This window comes from Channa argus, chromosome 6, assembly GCF_033026475.1.
Source record: "Channa argus isolate prfri chromosome 6, Channa argus male v1.0, whole genome shotgun sequence".
In the NCBI taxonomy this organism is placed as follows: domain Eukaryota; kingdom Metazoa; phylum Chordata; class Actinopteri; order Anabantiformes; family Channidae; genus Channa; species Channa argus.
In genome coordinates this window covers 28,021,667-28,039,271 of record NC_090202.1, presented here as the reverse complement: position 1 = coordinate 28,039,271, position 17,605 = coordinate 28,021,667, and the positions used below count along the sequence as shown (strand labels likewise).

The window sequence follows — 17,605 nt, the reverse complement described above, 5'->3', positions numbered from 1 at the left end:
CCATCTGTCTCAGTAATACACACAAAAACAAAGACACAAAAAGAGATTTACTGCTTCCAGCTAAAGGGTCAATTGGTAAATAGAAGAAATGAAGAAGAATTTTTTTTTTTTTAAGTGGTTCTCTTCTTAAATCTGTACAAGGATTACATTTTACAAGACCTGAACATTTTTCAATTCTGCACAAACCTTATTTATGAGGCACATGTGGAACAAATGTGGACTGGATTTGCTCATTCATGTTATCAACAGTGTTCAACAGTGTTTAAATACTTTGGTGTTATCAGTAAATCAGAGAAATCACTGCAGTTCTTTTGGAGTTTGCTCAAATTAAATGTGCTTAACATATGCTCCAAGATGTAATTTGTCCAAAGAATTTGAACCTTTACTTGTGGTGGGGTCATTTTTTGGGCAGGAACTTGCACCTTCACAGAGTTGTTGTAATTCTGCATGATGCTGCAGACAAGAGTTGCACCTAAACTGAGTCCTAACTTTCACATGACACACACGGTAGACAAACGCTCTTGTGCTGCAGTTTACTGCATTTTTAGTTTTTACAGACATAACACACCCACACACACACACACACAGCAACTGATTTTTAATTTGAATCTTATGCTGGATTCAGTGCATGTTAAGTGTTTAGATTACAGCCACAGATGGCAGGAAAAGCACATCGACAGACAACAAAACAATTTTAATTTCATCAGATATTCACTAACTTTCTCCTGACATCTGTAGCATTTCTAACTCTCTCTCAGCATATGGAGCATTAATAACTCTCGCTTAGCATCTGTTGCATTCAGCTCTGTCTTGGCGTTATGGAGATGAGATAAGTGTGTCTTCTTTCTGGGAAGTAGGTTAACCAGATCCTTACAGCTTCCTGAGAAGTCCTCAATATGCGAGAGGGAGATGGCAGTTAGAGGGAGACAGAAGGAAGAGGAGGAGGTGGGAAGACAAAATGTGGATGGTGGAGAAGAGGGAGGGTGCAAAGAAAATAAGGATAAAAGGAAAGCAGGGGAGGAGGAGGGTGAATTGGAGGTGAGGAGAGAGGGAGGGAGGGAGGGAGGGAGGGAGGCACAGGGTTAACAAAGCCTGAAAGGGAGCGAAGGAGGGAGGACTATTGTGGTCATGAGGTCTAGAGGTTGGAGTAAAGCAACTCTGTAACTGTGTACTGTAGTTTTATCCAGAAATGTAACTTTAAATCATTTTTAAATGTCTAGATTTAATATAAATCTATAATAGACATAAATAAAATGTAAAAAAATAATAAAAATCATATAAGTACAGTGATTTTTAAATATCACCTCATGTTGAAATGGTTTCATCCATTCACAATAAGAGCTGTAAAATATATTTAAATTGCTAGAATGAAGCAAACCTAAGTTACAACGAGTTATTATATTTTTATTTAGGTTTTGTCTTAATTTAATTTGTATTTATATAATATATAAATATACGCACATTCATTTATATAATTTTCATTATAATCTAATGTTTAAGAATTTATTTCTGTAAACAATATTTATAGTCATTATAAAAATGTATATTCATTTATAAAGGAAATAGTGTTAATACTTTAATATTTTTTTAAACTGAAGATTGTCGTTATGCTGTTTGTGAAAATGAACGTTTTGGGTTTTAATTACACTTTTTGTATTCGTATATATTTAAAACAAAATAAATTTACGCACTGACACTAAAAGAATTTTGCCAATACTGACTGTGTAGGCTTCACACAGACACACTCACACACACACACAGTACCTTAACATGATGTCCGTCCACATAACGTGTTGCATCTCTGAAGAGACGATACATGACGAAGCCCTGAGGGTCGATGCTGTCGATCAGAGGATACGCCGTCTGGACAAATAAAGAAAAAAAAAAAGTATCACTGTCACTGATATTGAAAACACTCAAATATCTATAAGATTTCAACATGACAGAAACTTCACAATAGGTAAAAAATTACTTTTAGCTTACTGATCTTTGCCAACAGGAGAAACACGAGGCCTAAACAGTCAAGGCAATAAAAAAAGTTGCTGAAAAAGTAAATCTGAGCACCAGTATCACCATGAAACTTCTTGGAAGAGAAGTAACAGAAGACATTAGTTAGAAAAGTCCTTTCCGTGAAAAGAGACACGAGTCTTGATGAGGTGGAGGAGGCACAAAATGTGATAGAGGCAGCTGCCTTTTAATTCTCTATGTTGTTAGAGGAGAAGATCTGTTTCTTTAGATGAAGTCTTTATACTGTGACTGGTGGTGTTGCTACGGGGGCACAACCAAGTTTGACAACTGCAGCTCAAACATGAATCAAATGTGGTGTAACTGGTTAAAAAAAAAGTGAATTGACAAATTGTTTAAATCATTTCCAGCCTATGTGCTTGTCGGGCAGCTGTCAGCTCCAGACAGGAAACTACAGTGAAGCAGATGCTGGGAAAACAACAATTGGCCAAGTCAACTCTTATGAGCATGACACTCAAGCTTCCATGGGTTTATTTAGTTTGTGCAGGTGAGCGTGTGTGAGCAGGTGCTTCTCCTCACCATGCCGGTCTCTGCAGTGAAGATGACAATCTCATAGAGGGGCGTGAGCTGCTGGAACAGGTAGTCAATGCCTGGACGTTTCTTAAAGCGCCAACCTGTGGACAGCTGGAAACGCAGAAAGCAGTCAGAAAGTCCACAGGTGCTGCAGCCAAGTACTAAACGCCGACCTTAAAAACATCCAGTGTTAAGTGAGAAATGGGGCGACGGGCAGCATAGTTCAGAAAGGGAACACAGAGGCACACTTTTACCCTTCACCCATCTTTTCTGAAAAGTCAAAATATGCTGAAGTTGAATGAGGATGTGACAACTCTTTGCTGGGATGTTTACAATGTAAACTGTAGAAATACAGGTTATACAAGTCGCAGCTCGACTGCACCTCATGCACATCAACACAGAACTGTCCCAACATATCACATGAACAATAATTATAGTGTCATCAGAAGGTTGGTGGGTTTTTTGGCATAAATATGACCTAAATCAAACACTGGTATTAAAAGTGTTGTGTCTCATTGTTTATTGGATTCCATTTATTCGGTTTTAGATAAATGTGAGCGTGTCATATTTATGCAGAAACAGAGAAAATCCCCAGGTTAAAAACCATAAGCTCCAATGTATATTTCACACAGAAAACTAAAATAGTCATGTTACTTCTGACTTACAGTAAAAAATGTGACTTAGTTACGGCCACACTCCTACACAGTCCTGTTAGGAAGTCATGACACGGTAAATCATTTTTTAACTTGACGGTTGAATCAGAAAGCTGCTGGTTTAAGGAGAAGGGCAAAGAAGCTTCCAATGAAGTGAAGTTGTCCTCACGAAGCCTAATATCTTACACAACACTGTTGTTAAACACTTTATGCCTCATTCCTGTTTCAACATGACAGTGACCCAGTGCACCAAACCAGCTCCAGAAGGAAATGTTTTATCTGTTTCATGTGGAAGGAAAAGAATGACTTACCCCCCAAAAACTCTGGGATGAACGGGAACACAGACTATGAACCAGGTCTCATCATCCAACATCAGTGCTAAACTTCACAATGGTCCTTGTGGCTCAAATTACTGACAATTTACCGACAACTTCTAAGGCCCTTTGTTACATTTCTGGCCTCTTAATCCTGTCGTTTGTCCCAATTTCATGTAAAGTGCCTTTTTATTTTTCCCCCCATATTAAATTACTAGTTTCTTGACATTCTTTTTATTCCACTTTAGTGCTTTTTTTTTCCTCCATTGACTTTATCTTAAGGGAGCTCAGGCCCAGAGATTTGTGGCGTTTCTGCACAGAACTGATGCACAGCTTCTTCCTTGCATCTTAAAAGAGTAACATTAATAGTGTTTCATGTTGCATTCCTGGATGCAGCAGTTGAATTTGTTAAGTGATTTGTGGTTTCCCACAGGACTTCTGAGCCCATCACAGTAACATGACGGTTTCTTATGCAGTGCTAAAGGTCACACGCACATTCAACAGCAGTTACCACCCATGGGCTTTACACACCGAGGTTTTCCTAGAGTTAAATCTTTTCACAACAAAATTAACTGTTAATGGCGAAAGACCCACCGTCCTCGCAACCTTGTTTTGAGAAATAGTCTTTTTGAACCGATTGACTTTCTCTCACAAACTTAGCACAAAAGGTTGAGCCATGACCCACCTTTGTTTGCTAAGACTGAGCCTTGGTAGATGCTGTTATACTCAATCATGGTCCCCACAGCTCTTACTATTAACCTGCTAATAATGAAATCACAGGGATTTTTAACTCACAATTTTTTCAGTGTTGCACATTTAACTTTTAATATTCCCATATGTGCAAAATGTACAACCCAGTTGTGAACACTGAAAATTAACAAATCGGATTTAAATGTCACTGCATTTTAGAAAAAGTCCCAAATTATTTGTATTTCTGATCAACCTTTTGAAGACAAAAGTTGGTCAGATATCATGTTAAGACCCATAATCTAAACCCTGACACAACTGGAAAGTGGCTGAGCAGAGGTTGTGACCCTGATGTTGCCTAGGTTAAACACACACAACATCAATATCTTTGTGTGTCAGAGTTAAATACTAGATAATGAAGAATAAAGGTGTGTCTGTGTGACACAGGAAGAAAGATTTAAGTGGTGGGCAGGTGAAGGTTGGGAGGGGTCTGCTTTAACAGACAGCAGGTGTGGAGTTACACCTGCTGAACACCTGTCAGGTTACATGGAGACGGTGTGGGAGTGTAAAAAGGGAAGCATTTTAGCAGACAAGTGGACAGGTGGTGGACACACCTCTGACACACACTCCGTGTCATCCACCTGTCTCCTAAAACCATAAACCCCCAAATTCACCTCAGCCAGGTCTAACTGTTGCTTGTTTTCTTCTATGATGCTTCAGTAGAGAAAGAAAAAAAAAACAGTAAAAAAGTCCAGCAGTTATGTGAAAAAACTAAGTATGGAGGAGTATTGGAGGAGGACTATAAGGGAACTGAGAAGGATTAGAGGAGGGGGAGTACGGGAATCAAGGGGCAATGTCATTTTCTAAAGCAACTGTACCAGTTGCCAGTGACAACAGCTACTTATTTATTCAATACAGTCACAGTTCAGTTAGTTCCACTGATGGATTTCATTTGTACAGTATTGTCAAACTCACTGTGGAAAAAAAAAAATTCAAAATCAACGCTGCTGGGGCACAGACACAACCTTTCTATGAAATCTATTGCACACACCTGGCACATGAAGAAGTGTGTGTGGTTACCGACAATTAAATGACTAAAGCAGCTGTTATGTTTTTTTTTGTATTTCACATGCTGATTTATGTGGAAATGATGTAGGAGGAAGTGAAGCATATTTAGCAGGATCTCTTTACTTTTTCCAAACTACATGTCAGCTGCTCTTTTGGACAAATTTCAAGTAAAAATAAGTGAAAGATGTCCACTGTAGCCTCCCTCTCACAGTAGTCAGTGGACACAATTGGACTAAATATATATGTGCGTCTCCAAACCACCTGTCTTCAGATTTGGTTACTGCTGCATCACTTCTGCTAACAGTCGTCATACTCCAGTCTAATGCTAGTAGCAAGTAGCGGCTTGAAATCGCACTGGCCAGAAACATACCGACCACTCCGGGTGCAGCAGGACGTCGGTGAGCTCCAGCACCAGAGTGTAGGGAGGCTGGTAGTACGGCTCCTTCAGAGGGTCGGGCAGCAGCTTTGGACTTGTGGGCTCAATGATCATCTGATGTCATCAAAGAAAGACAAACACACACACACACACACACACACACACACACACACTGCACATTACGCTGTGCCTTTGGAAATCAACAATATCAATCATGAACATATTTCACAACATCTTCCTGGTCAGATGAGGAAGTTGGCAAGTCAGAAAAAAAATTCAGGAAGTTCTAGCTTCAAAAAGGAAAATACAGCCCAAAAACTTTAGACTGAATATTAAATCTAAGATGTAAATCAATAACTTTCCCTCTGTGAAACAGCCAAAATCCGCTCATGTTACTGCTCTGAAAAACCCAAACAAGAAGATGGGATGTGCCAATATTAAGATATATGGATCCTGGGTACAAAATATTATTTCATAACCGTGAAGTTCACTTCTTAAATTTTGCTGAGGTTGGTCATAGTGGAAACTCCAAACTGTGTTGTGAATCACACCCCCTTTCTGGCAGGATCTTCAAATCAAACGGAGATGAGGTGTGAGGGGTTTGCAGAATGCTCAGTTATGCACGAATCAGAAAAAAACATTTCCAAGTATTCAAATACACTAAAAGTGTACGATCGTGTGAACAGTGTAGGTTTATATTCAAAGGTCACCGTCCTTTCTGGTAACTTGAGAAACCTGAAGGAGGGCTGAGCAGCATTACGGTGGGTTTTTACCAACACATTTAGCAGCTACTCCTAAAAGGTGGAAGTACTCTCCGTGTATTTGGTTTTTATGAATCAGCTTTTTTAAAAGTGAAAGTAAACGAGTGAAATTCAGAGAACACCAAGTGAAACTCTGATAATGTGAATGATCTATTGATACAAGCATGATGACAAATGGGACACGTCTTGTAGGTTTAACATCCATAATTTATTTGCTTATCCATTCTGAAATACTAATGTTCCTTCTTGAATAACACTAAATGTTAGGAGGCTTGCTCCAAGTTCACTTTCCTCAACATTTCTTTCATTTTCACAAACTGCTGATAGTTCTTATGCAAGTGCTTCTGCATCCTTGACTATTTAAAGTAAACAGCATTATTTTTCTCTGGCCTTTTGTTTTTGAAAGCGAGCTACTAGCTTGTTTTGTGTTTTTGGGTCAGATGCCACATTTTCAGCAGGAAAGCCCATCATGAACAACATTTTCATTCACTCACTTGTCTGTAGTCCTTGAAGTATTTAAAGGTTCTTTTCAACTGTTGTACAACCGGAGGATCTGAAAGAACGAATGGAAAAGACACAATCAACAAATGTCTGCAAGATTAATGACTCAAATTAATTCAAGTTAGCCAAAGTCTGACGGTGAATGAGCCAGAAATTCTGTATTTTAAGGCTGAGGTTAATTTCTCTTCTAGTTAAGGATCATATGATCAGTTGAACTATGAAACAGACAGAGTTGAATGAAGACAAACGCAGGTTTGGCCCCAACGGAATCTAAAATCTACAGCAGTGTGACTAAGGCTGCATTCACACAATCAGAAACAGCTGCCATCCCTGTCGACGGAAACCAGCACATCCCACTGTGATGTAAGTGATGTGTACAAAAATGACGAAAGTTCACTTTTTTTACTGATGCTACATCTGGGCTAATGGGAGCTAAATGGGAGCGTTGTGATTCCAGTTGAGACCAAAGCAGTGACTTTACTAGCAGACATAAAAACATTAACAAAGAAACAACAGCTGTAGACTAAATCCCTTTGGGATTCTTTTGGGACAGCTAATGGCCACGCACTCATGTCAGACTGATTACATTTCACTTTCATAACAAAGTATCTTATCTTGTTCTAGTAAACAAGTGAACGAGAAACGGCCTGTAAAAACCTTCCAATGAAGACTGCAACAGCTGAACTGTAGCCGTTTCCAGCTTTGCAAAAAACCCTCATAGGTAATTACTTGAATAAATTCATTACTTCCAGAGCTGACTGACGTTATGCCTAAGAAGCCAGACTGGAGCAGCACTAAATGCTGGTGAAGCCCTCTCAAGCTGGATGACAAGTGATTGGTCAGGACTGTCAGAGGAGTCTACTGCTTTTAAATGCAGCTTCCAAACTGATCGGTGGGTTTGAGCCGATCGAGTCCGTAATGTCACGTCTAGCTGTCAACGCTTTAATGATAAAAATAATAATAAAAAAATATATAAAATTCACAGGGCAGCATGGTCATTACTGCAAAGAGAAACACATTAACACGATACACACACACACGCGCTGAATGTAGCGCACTGTGGTCTCAGGGGACTCAACCCCCCAGAGTTCATAGCAGCGTGCTGAAGCAGGAAGCAGAAGCCATCTGCCGTGCTGCTGCTGTGATGACGCGATGTAGGGGACACATACACTTTCACACGTGAGGGTGTGTGTATACACACACATTGTTCAGACCCCTTCACTTTTACACATTTAGTTGTGGTTAAATTCACGTTCACCTGTGGCAAATTCAATCAACTGGACAGTTAAAGATACACACATCTGGTGTGCGAATGTTGAATTCGATAAGTTGAACTATAGAGGCAGGACCCCCAAAGACAACGGAACGATGCCCCTTGTCAAGAACAAATGCAACTTCACCAGAAGCAATTTTGGGAGCGTCAACATTTTTTAAACCTTTACTTCCCTCTTTACCAAATATATCAAACTGGTCAACGAATCACTATTATGCACAGGCAGCATCACAACCCACTGCTAAATCACTGTAGTTACCCTCTTACAACAACTAAACTAGACTTAAAAGCTTAAGGTTGCACTTAGGATTGTACACGTACAAGTACTTGCTGAGCATCAATACGAGTAATAAACTGTTGTGCTTAGTATAAATAAAATCCTCATCAGTCCACTGCACAGTTAAGCTGATGAGAGACACGTGCAGACACTGCAGGTTCTTACGTGCATGTAAATGCAGTACGAGACATGAAAACGACGAGGCTGACACAGTCTGGTTCCTTCAGCGAACACGAATTACTGTGTTTTGAGTAATGAAATGAAGTCAATGATAAGATGCACTCTGCATGTTTAAGTAGGTCCCACACAAACCGCTCAGGCAGCGTGTGGGTGTAAGCGTGGCTTGTGAATAATCGGTCCCCTGGGACCCAAACACAAGCTACAATAGGACAACTCTCAGTGTGTGTGTGTGTGTTGGGGGGGGGGCTGTTAGGCTTGTGAGTATGTGTGGATGCCTTCTGTGATGTGTGTGGGGCTCAGAATAAACCAGACTTTTATTATGTGGAGGAATGAGGAGGAGGAGGAAGATTTTTCATTACTAAGTGAAGGAAGTCCGTGATTCACTGACTGCAACTTTCATTATGAAGTAGCCAACAAGGTTATCAGGGTGTATCAGACGCCCATCTGCAGCTGCTATAGTCTTAACGGTGGATCTATTTGCTCTCTTCTATTGCGGATTTTAGATGCAAACACTGTAGAAGAGAAACAGATCTGATTAGAGGTTAATCACATGTGGAGAAAACTTAGTTTTGCACTTAGTTGGCAGCTGAAAACACCAAAACCTTCTGGTTGTTTGTTTAATGGCACTGAACTGCATGTATTTACGTTTTCAACTAATACTCAAACATTAGACATCTCAAGGCAACACCTACAATTCTGGAAACGTTAAAGCTAATTTTGTTTACCATTTTTAATTAATTAGAGTAGAATTCTTTTGTTATTTTTTTGTCCTTTCAGCTTATCCCGTACGTTCAGACTCGCCACATCAGTCATAAGTCCACATGCTAATTTGGCAGTTTTTACGCCAGATGCCCTTCGTGATGCAACGTTCTCCAATTTCTACACTGGGGATGAGGAGATGGTCAGTAGGTGGCCACTCTACCAACTGAGCCACTGCTTCCACTCTAATTAGAGTAGAAAATTATAAGCAGATTAATCGATACTGACAACAGGATAACAACATAAAACCTAATGTCAAAACTGCAGAAACAGTTTTAGATTTAGTTTGTATGGTTTTATGTTTCCGTCAGTTTTAAAGCGAGGCCATATTCCATAAACTTATCTAAGATTTATACATTCAGTGTGTTTGTTTTCATGTTTGCACAAGTGAAACTTGACAAAATGAACAAAAGTTGCAACGGCTTAGGCGAAGTCAGGAGCCTGGAGTGAAATGAAACCAAAGCGACTGAGCAGGGGAGTGAGACACGTCAGGGACAGAATCTTTAGGTGCCGACATTACACGAGGAATGATTCAATGACTTTTGTTATTTTGGGGAGACTGAAGACTGGGCTGAAAGTCCTAAAGAAATAATTTACTTTAGCAGGTGTTAAATAAGGTAAAGTAGATAACTGTTAAGACTGTGTCTACATGCACTTAAACAACCTTTCTCCTCGGAGAACACACCTTTATCAGGTAATCACTGTAAAAAGCCTGGTTACTGGAAATCCACATGCAGCAGCAGAGAAACCTGATTGCTCCTCCACCTTGGACTAATATTGGAAGCAAAGATTTTAACAGTATAATGACAGAAACGCTGTCAATGCTTTTTGAGTCTCTCTTTTTGTGAGTTCAGGGTGAGGGAAAGGAAAAAAAGGGAAGATCCAGCCGATTCACATTTAAAAATCCATAAAAATGTGACTTTATTTTAAACTTCTCTGAGGCTCTTTGTGTTGGTAGCTTTTCTGTGGGGACTGTAGACAGACTTTAAAAATGAGGCGGCATCACCGCATTAACCCGTTAATGATCTCTCCTTTCATTCACTCCTTCACATGTTGGAAACATGGCTTTGTGTGCTCTGCGTTCTCTGACAGAAGTCGACCTGGGGGAAAGCAGGTTTCACTAATTCCCTGCCGCGATTTCAGAAATGAGCTTTCCAGTTTACATGACACTTAAAAAAATCAGCTTTCTTGAGAAAGTCCATGTGTAAACGCTCTGAGAGAGAATTTCTGATAGTTCTGCAGAGATTCTTACTACCTTCTCTCCTTTAATGAATCGATTAACAGGATCTCATGTTAAGTCAAAATGGCTGTATAATTCTCGCCAACTGTTGAGGTCATCAGTTTTACTTTGTTTAAATTTGTAATAACAGACTCCTGTCTGCCACGTGCTTCTGCCTGAGTGAGTTCTGTCCTGAAGGTTTGTTGGTATGTGGAGGACAGACCACCTCTTCTTTCTTGTTATTCTTTCATCTTCTCTTCCTCCCTAGCGGTTTTCCTTTCATAGTCAAAGTTGGCGCTTTATGCAAGAGGCCTTGTGCTGGCAGGCTGTCAGACCAGAGCTGATTGTGTTTCACCAAAACCAGCCTGGGAGGGCCGATGTGGGCCGATGTGGGCCAAGCAACTCTGCTCCTGCCTTCACAGTGTCGTGTTGGTGTAATGGTGAAGCCAATAGGCCAAATCTATCCTGGTTGAGGCTGTGAACATGGATCAGCACATCTACCTTTAGCTGTTGTTTCAACAAGAAAGTCCAGTTGATCTGCTGAAGGAGAATTTACAGTAGTAACTTCCCGTCCAGTGGATCTTACACACACTGCAGATGCACACATACACTTCTAGTCATACACATAACTAGCTTTTAGTTTTGGAAAGTATTTGTATGTACAAATGTGAACTGTGCCCTTTAAATAAATAAGTGACAGGCAGGCATTTTAGCTAAATGTTAGATACACACTAAAGCTAATACGGAGACAGACCAATCATCACCGGGGCAGCTTTCTTTTATGGACATTTATATCGCAGAGTGGGAAAAATGTTTCCTTTTAAAGAGGACGACGAGAGGGATACAAATAAAAGGAGGAGTAAACTAGGTGGCCATGATCAGTTATTAGGAAAGAAGAATGAAGGAGGAATTTTCTATGATAATAAATGAAAAAATATAGCTGTATATCCTGGAAATGATATAAAGGATATAAAGAGTTGGTTAAGAAATGAAGAAAAGATGGAAGCCGTAAAAGAAATGGGACTAAAGGTGGAGAGGTGTGGGATGTAGTAATGGAAGACAAGAGACAAAAAGAGGAACGAGATATCATGGATAAAGGATTGGGAACAAAATGAAGACAAAAATGTGAGGTGAGGAAGGAAATAAAATATTACTGATAATAAAGAGACGAGAGAGGAGAAAAGGATGAAGAAAATAAGATATTAAAGCAGGTAAAGTAGTGAAGTGAAGGATTAAAAAGCAGAAATTGAGGTTTTAAAAGCAAAGACACTACAGAAAAAATGATTGAGAGGGTGAAGGAGAGAATAAGGTAAAACATGAGGACAAAGAAAAGAAGTAGAAATAAGGAGGGATGAGATGGTTTGTTTAACATTAAGAAGAAAAAAGGGGGAAAAAATGAGAGATGAAATCAGAAGAAGGACAGATGAATAAAGAGGTGTGGACAGATATGTGGAGGGGCCTCTGTCGGAACAAAAGCTCTGCTCAGGCTTGGCATCTGCTGCACAACACCTCCCTAATCCCCCCCCCCCCCTCCTCCTCCTCCTCCAATCGTTTGTTTTCTGCATGGGGTGACAAACAGCAGCGTGGCCCGGCCTCTTTAATGTTGGCGCGCGTGCGTGCGTGCGTGTGTGTGTGTGTGTGTGTGTGTGTGTGTGTGTGTGTGTGTGTGTGTGTGTGTGTGTGTACCGGGGATCTACAAAAAGGAAAGAGTGTGTTTCTTCATGTTAGAGCAGCAGTGGTGACCAAGTCTAATATTCTTGATTACAGAACTGGTTGATATGTTGCATTTGGTACATTTTAAATTAAGTTATTCACTGCTCTGAGTGATAGATTACAAGACTATAAATAAATAAAGTTAAAAACATCAAAGAAAATCCCTACAATGTTGAAGAGGATGCTAAGGAGCTGAGAGTCAATGACATGAGTTGGAAAGGTGCTTTTTAGAAGCAGCATGAGCCCGTGTTCAGTTTTGACTTCTACAGTTTAGAATGCATGCAGCCAAGCTTTTTAATTACTCTCTGATTCACTTATCTGCTTCTTCTAGAAAAGTAATGAAGCGAGACACGTTTTCACGCTTTGAGCTTATTTAACAGTCTAAAACTCCGGATACCTTCACCTCAAACTGAAACAACCTTAAAATACAAAACCAATTTTAAAAATTAATATTAAAAAGTCTGATGAGACTAATCATTTGAGAGAGTCCAGCTGTTTAAGCCATGCGTCTTGTTTTCAGCAGCGTGACTATTTTGAAACTTTAACTGGAATCTGTTCATTCCCAATAAATTACAAAGTGTGATCCTACAACCTATTGGTAAGTTGCAGTCTTAAAGTCATGCAGTTCCCCATCAGGCGATATTGTTCTGTGATACTGTTTGAGAAGAAGCTGAAGAGTGTTTTCGCTCCATGTTTAGGTATGTGTGCATGTTTTTGTGCAGAGAGGGGAGATTGGGCAGAAAACTGTGCGGATCAAGGTCCATTATAAATCCAACGCTCCCCCACACTACACACAGATGCCTCCACTTGGCATTAAAACAAAGTTCGTAGCCAACACGTCCCACAAGACCCATGTTTCCACACATTCATCCATCGCTCTGTTCACCTTCTACTGCTGCTGCTTCCAGACGAGGAAGAGGAGGAGAGCGGCAGGGAAAATGAAAAGATGAAGGAGAGACAGGGGGAAGGCAGGATAAAGGAGATGAGGGTCCAGAGCTGATTCTTCCCCTGAGGGATCATCTCTTTTGCCCTGCTCCCTAAGCTCATCGGGAATGACTTGGCCTCGGTCCCAGAGGTCTCTAAGAGGTCCCTGAGGTCATGACTGGCTCTCATTGCTCTGAAGAGGGCTGATGGGTAATGTGCAGAGTTCAATCAATATGTGATGATGAGGTCATGATTAGTTTCCAGAAAGTTCAGTCTAACTCAAAACAACAATATTTAAAGTTGGTAAACTTTAAATCATGCAGCATTTGTAAAGCATCCTGCTGCACTTAATCAACAGTAAACCTATATCCACCTTTCTGTATTGTTAGAACATCTAAACTGCACCTTCACCCAAACCTAAGTGTGGTGCTGTTCTATGTTTTTCTGTTTTCTTATTATATCCACAAATGTTCCAAGTCCAACGATGTATACTGAGCCTTGAAGAGCAGCTCCAAATATATGCAATGGTTTCATTTTTTCAGCTCATTAATATCCTAAAACCTCCGCCACTGTAGTTTGTTAATCCAACATTTGTCTCCATTTGTTGCTGTAGTATTTATGGCAGGGTCACGTCGGCTTCAGTTCATACTCTACAACAAGCATATTATAGCGTGTTTGATGACCAGGTGTTAGCATGATTGGATATAAAGAACCAGTAACAAGTAGGAACTGGTTTAAAATTTCCGAGAACTTCGAAAACTGTGGCAGAGCCCTGAATTTCACTTCTGCTCTTCAGTGAACTGCAGTAAGTGTTTTAAGCAGTGCGCAGATGATTTTTTAAATGCACAGCTCTGACGTGCTCTAAACAACACTCCCACAAGTTTTCCATCATGTTGCGTCTCCTGTGTGCGATGATCGCACATCAAAATCCAGCGGACACTCACACATGAGGAGGCTTGAGTTTACTTATTGTGCAAAGAATAACAAAAAGCTAAATTCAGTTTCTTTGCTTCCAAACATATTGGAGTCAACGCAGAGATTGGATAAGCAGAACTGGAATTAGAATCAGTAAAACTGCGATGAGGCCAAGGCCCAACCAATACTGACACTGATAAGGTAACTTGTAGCAAAGAGGAATTAAATGTCCTTATCCCAGCAGATTCTGTCAAATCTGTCCTTTACTTTTGGCTCAAGAATAATGGGATGATCAAGTAGATCATAAGAAATCATCAGAAGTCCAAATAGGCTTCAGTTTTTGAGAGCCACACTTAAAAAGTCTACAAAGGATGGAGATAGAATGTTTAATTATGGAGATAAACGTGTATATAAAGGTAGTCGGCAATTAGCACCTTAAACCAACTACACTGTGAAAACGTCTATAATGGGACAGCTGTGAGGTCGGGTCGATGTGCTGAGACAGAACTCTCCTTTTAAATGAATTCTAATTGCCTGCTGATACCAATAGTCCCTTGGTCAATACTTCTGTGTCCCAGAGGCCTAGTCCTGCCCATTCCCACATCAGACCTTCTGTTCATCAATCAATCCACCCATCCATCCTCTCCTGCACTGTACGAAATGATTCTGTGTTCATGTAGATTTTACATAATGTTTTCACTAAGACATTCAATTGAATTCAGTTCTTCATTTTACGACAATATGCAAGTAAATACCTAAAAACGATAAACGCTAGTCATTCATGCTAAATAAAACATAACCATTCTGTCTTTGAAAATCCAATTACAATGATTTGTAATGAACCCAAACTAATATGAACAAGTCATTTGTAATTTCTAAACACTTGCTGTCCACGGAAATCTGTTGACTGAATTTAAATGAAGAGACACAAAATTCCCATATTTTCCAGCAAATACTGGAAGTTCTGTCGCAGCAAACAGTACTTTATTTTTGGATTCCAAAAAAAACCTATTCATAATAGAAACAAACATTGTTTGTTGTCAAAATGTTAAATTAAGTGATGGTTGTTTCATTTCGTAATAATAAAAACTACATCAACCATGGTCTTATTTAATTATTAACTTAATACAATAGGCCGTTATATTAATAATATTGTTTATAATCTGTTATCTTGGTTTTATTGCTTAGATATGTCTCTTTCACGTCACCAGACTTTCTTTTTAGTTCAGTTCTAGTTGAGCCTCAGTCAAATCAAACAAGCAGCAGACTGTAAACACCACCTTATCTTCAGACCTCCGGCAGCCAGAAACCACAGGACAGACAGAAGCAGAGGCGAAGATAAAAGACAAGTAAAGAGGAGCAATAAAGTTACAGACAAAGAGGGAGGGAAGGGGAGATGGAGTTTTGTAGTCAGATGAGGACAAAGTGGACCTCAGGGAGTAGCTTATGGTGGACGGGGGGTGGAGGAATAGAGTCAGGAGGAGGGACATGTACAAGCAGGAGATACCAACTGGACCTCTGGGAGAAAGTTTTATTGATAAAGTGATGATTAGAGGCAGCAGGTGATAAGAACTCCTGCTGATCTGATTGAGTGTTTGTTGACCTGCATCAGCAGCATCAACATCGTATTTCATTATTGTCAGAAGAATGTGTGTTGATATTTGAGCTCATGGCTCATTAATGGCATTTGTCAACCTAGAAATGACACTTTGGATTTGCTGATGTTGTACAATCTGAGCCACATGAGAAAGGTTTCACTTTATTTTAGATTTAGACTTAGTCCTAAGATTGAGCAAACGTCTTTCGTATTTTGTAAACTTCCCTATTGTTTTATTTCATCATTTTAGTGCCTATTGGGCCTATTTAGGGCCTATTTTATGCCTGTTTGTGCAAGTACACTTCAGCAAACTTCTTATTAAAATTGACTCTTTAGCAATAAAGTCACGTTTGGGTCCATTTTGTTTTTATGAATAGTATTTTGTGTACTAATTTTACAATTCAATACTTCTGACCTCAGACATGTTGGTTTGTTAAAAAATGTCTCGTCCCTGTTCATCAAAATGATTCAAGTTTTGTGTTCTTTTTCTGCTCCCCCAATTTAGGGGAAGGAATTATAATGGATGCCACACACACACACACCTGCAAGTGTCAGTAAAAGACTAATTTTCAGATAAGGTGGAGGGTGACTTACATAGACCAAAGCAGGAGGTACAGAATGCCTCCACATGCACACACAACATCTGCATTTTTCAAAAGGAAAAAAAGCATCTTTCATTCTAATACTGGTTGTAGTTTGGTGCCGGTACCCAAAGTGATGTCTTCAACTAGTTATTTCCGAATTTCATTGTTGATTCATTTTGGCAATATCATCCTTTCTATTAAAAGATTTGTCATGTCAGAAAATGGTTTCCTAGATTATCATTTCCCAGAACTTAAGTGACATCTTCAAATGGCTTGTTTCGTCTGAATAATCCAAGTATTTTACATTTATAGCAACTTAACAAGGAGAAAAACAGCAAACTGTCACATGAGAGAAGCTGGAAGCAGAAAATGTTTGAATGTTGATGTTTTCCTTGATATGTAAAAAGGTAAGGGACTACAAAAAGCTATAACGCCAACATTTCTCCCTCCATCCATTAGCTGTGTGCCATTCAGGGTTGTGGGGAGCTGGAGCCTGTCCCAGCTGTCACTGGCTGAGAGGCAGGTCGTCCCTTAGGGCCAACACAGAAGGCAGTGTTTACGATTTCTGCCACACTGTGATAAGGTGAAGCACCAGGTTGTAACATGACCTGTTAAACAGTCAGTTTAATGTTTACTGCTGATGAAAACTGACTTTGACATTTGTTTGGTCAAAATACTGGAGAAGTAGCTGGAGAAGGATTTTCTTACCAGTTTTAGCATCAACCTACTGTAGAACAGTCCATTTGAGAATTCAAATTACTGATGCATAAATGTGTAAACACTGCTGCAGATGTAAAGGTGGAGCTGATTTAAATTACTTTAAATGCTGATGGGCAATTAATCCATAATCAGCTCCTAAAAGATGACCTGATTGTAGATTTTGTAGTAGGACTGTGCATCTGAAAACTAACTAAAATGGCCAAATATAAAGACTAGTTGAGTAAATTGTACAATATTTCCCTCCAAACTGGGTTTGAGTAAAATAAAAATACTACAACTACTTCAAAAAATATAATTAAGTGTAATACTTGAGCAAATGTACACTTTGAATCATGTGTAGTGTGACTAGAAGCTAAATTTAAACTGATACAGGCTGAATCACTTCAAAACAGTCCTGAAAACAGTCCTGTATTCTACTATTACAAAGGTGACTGAAGCATTTCTGTATCGACTCGTCTTGTCTCATGTATCAAGACGCATTTTGAATTGTTTCAGAGGGACAGTTTCACAGCAGAGATAATAGGCTACCGTTTCATTAACTAATAC

At 39.6% G+C, this 17,605-nt stretch overlaps 1 protein-coding gene across 2 annotated transcripts in view; it reads right to left on the bottom strand.

Moving 5' to 3' along the window:
• Positions 1 to 17,605, bottom strand: part of timm50 (translocase of inner mitochondrial membrane 50 homolog (S. cerevisiae)) — a 37,578-nt gene that overhangs the window by 6,342 nt on the left and 13,631 nt on the right. Inside the window, exons 5-8 of one of the 2 annotated variants that reach the window (XM_067508183.1) lie at positions 6,892 to 6,950; positions 5,631 to 5,750; positions 2,545 to 2,649; positions 1,765 to 1,863 (exon numbers count right to left, since the gene is read on the bottom strand). In XM_067508183.1, the coding sequence (XP_067364284.1) occupies positions 1,765 to 1,863; positions 2,545 to 2,649; positions 5,631 to 5,750; positions 6,892 to 6,950 (383 nt within the window). The remainder of the gene's footprint in view (positions 1 to 1,764; positions 1,864 to 2,544; positions 2,650 to 5,630; positions 5,751 to 6,891; positions 6,951 to 17,605) is intronic. The other variant, XM_067508184.1, reaches the window with a different exon arrangement.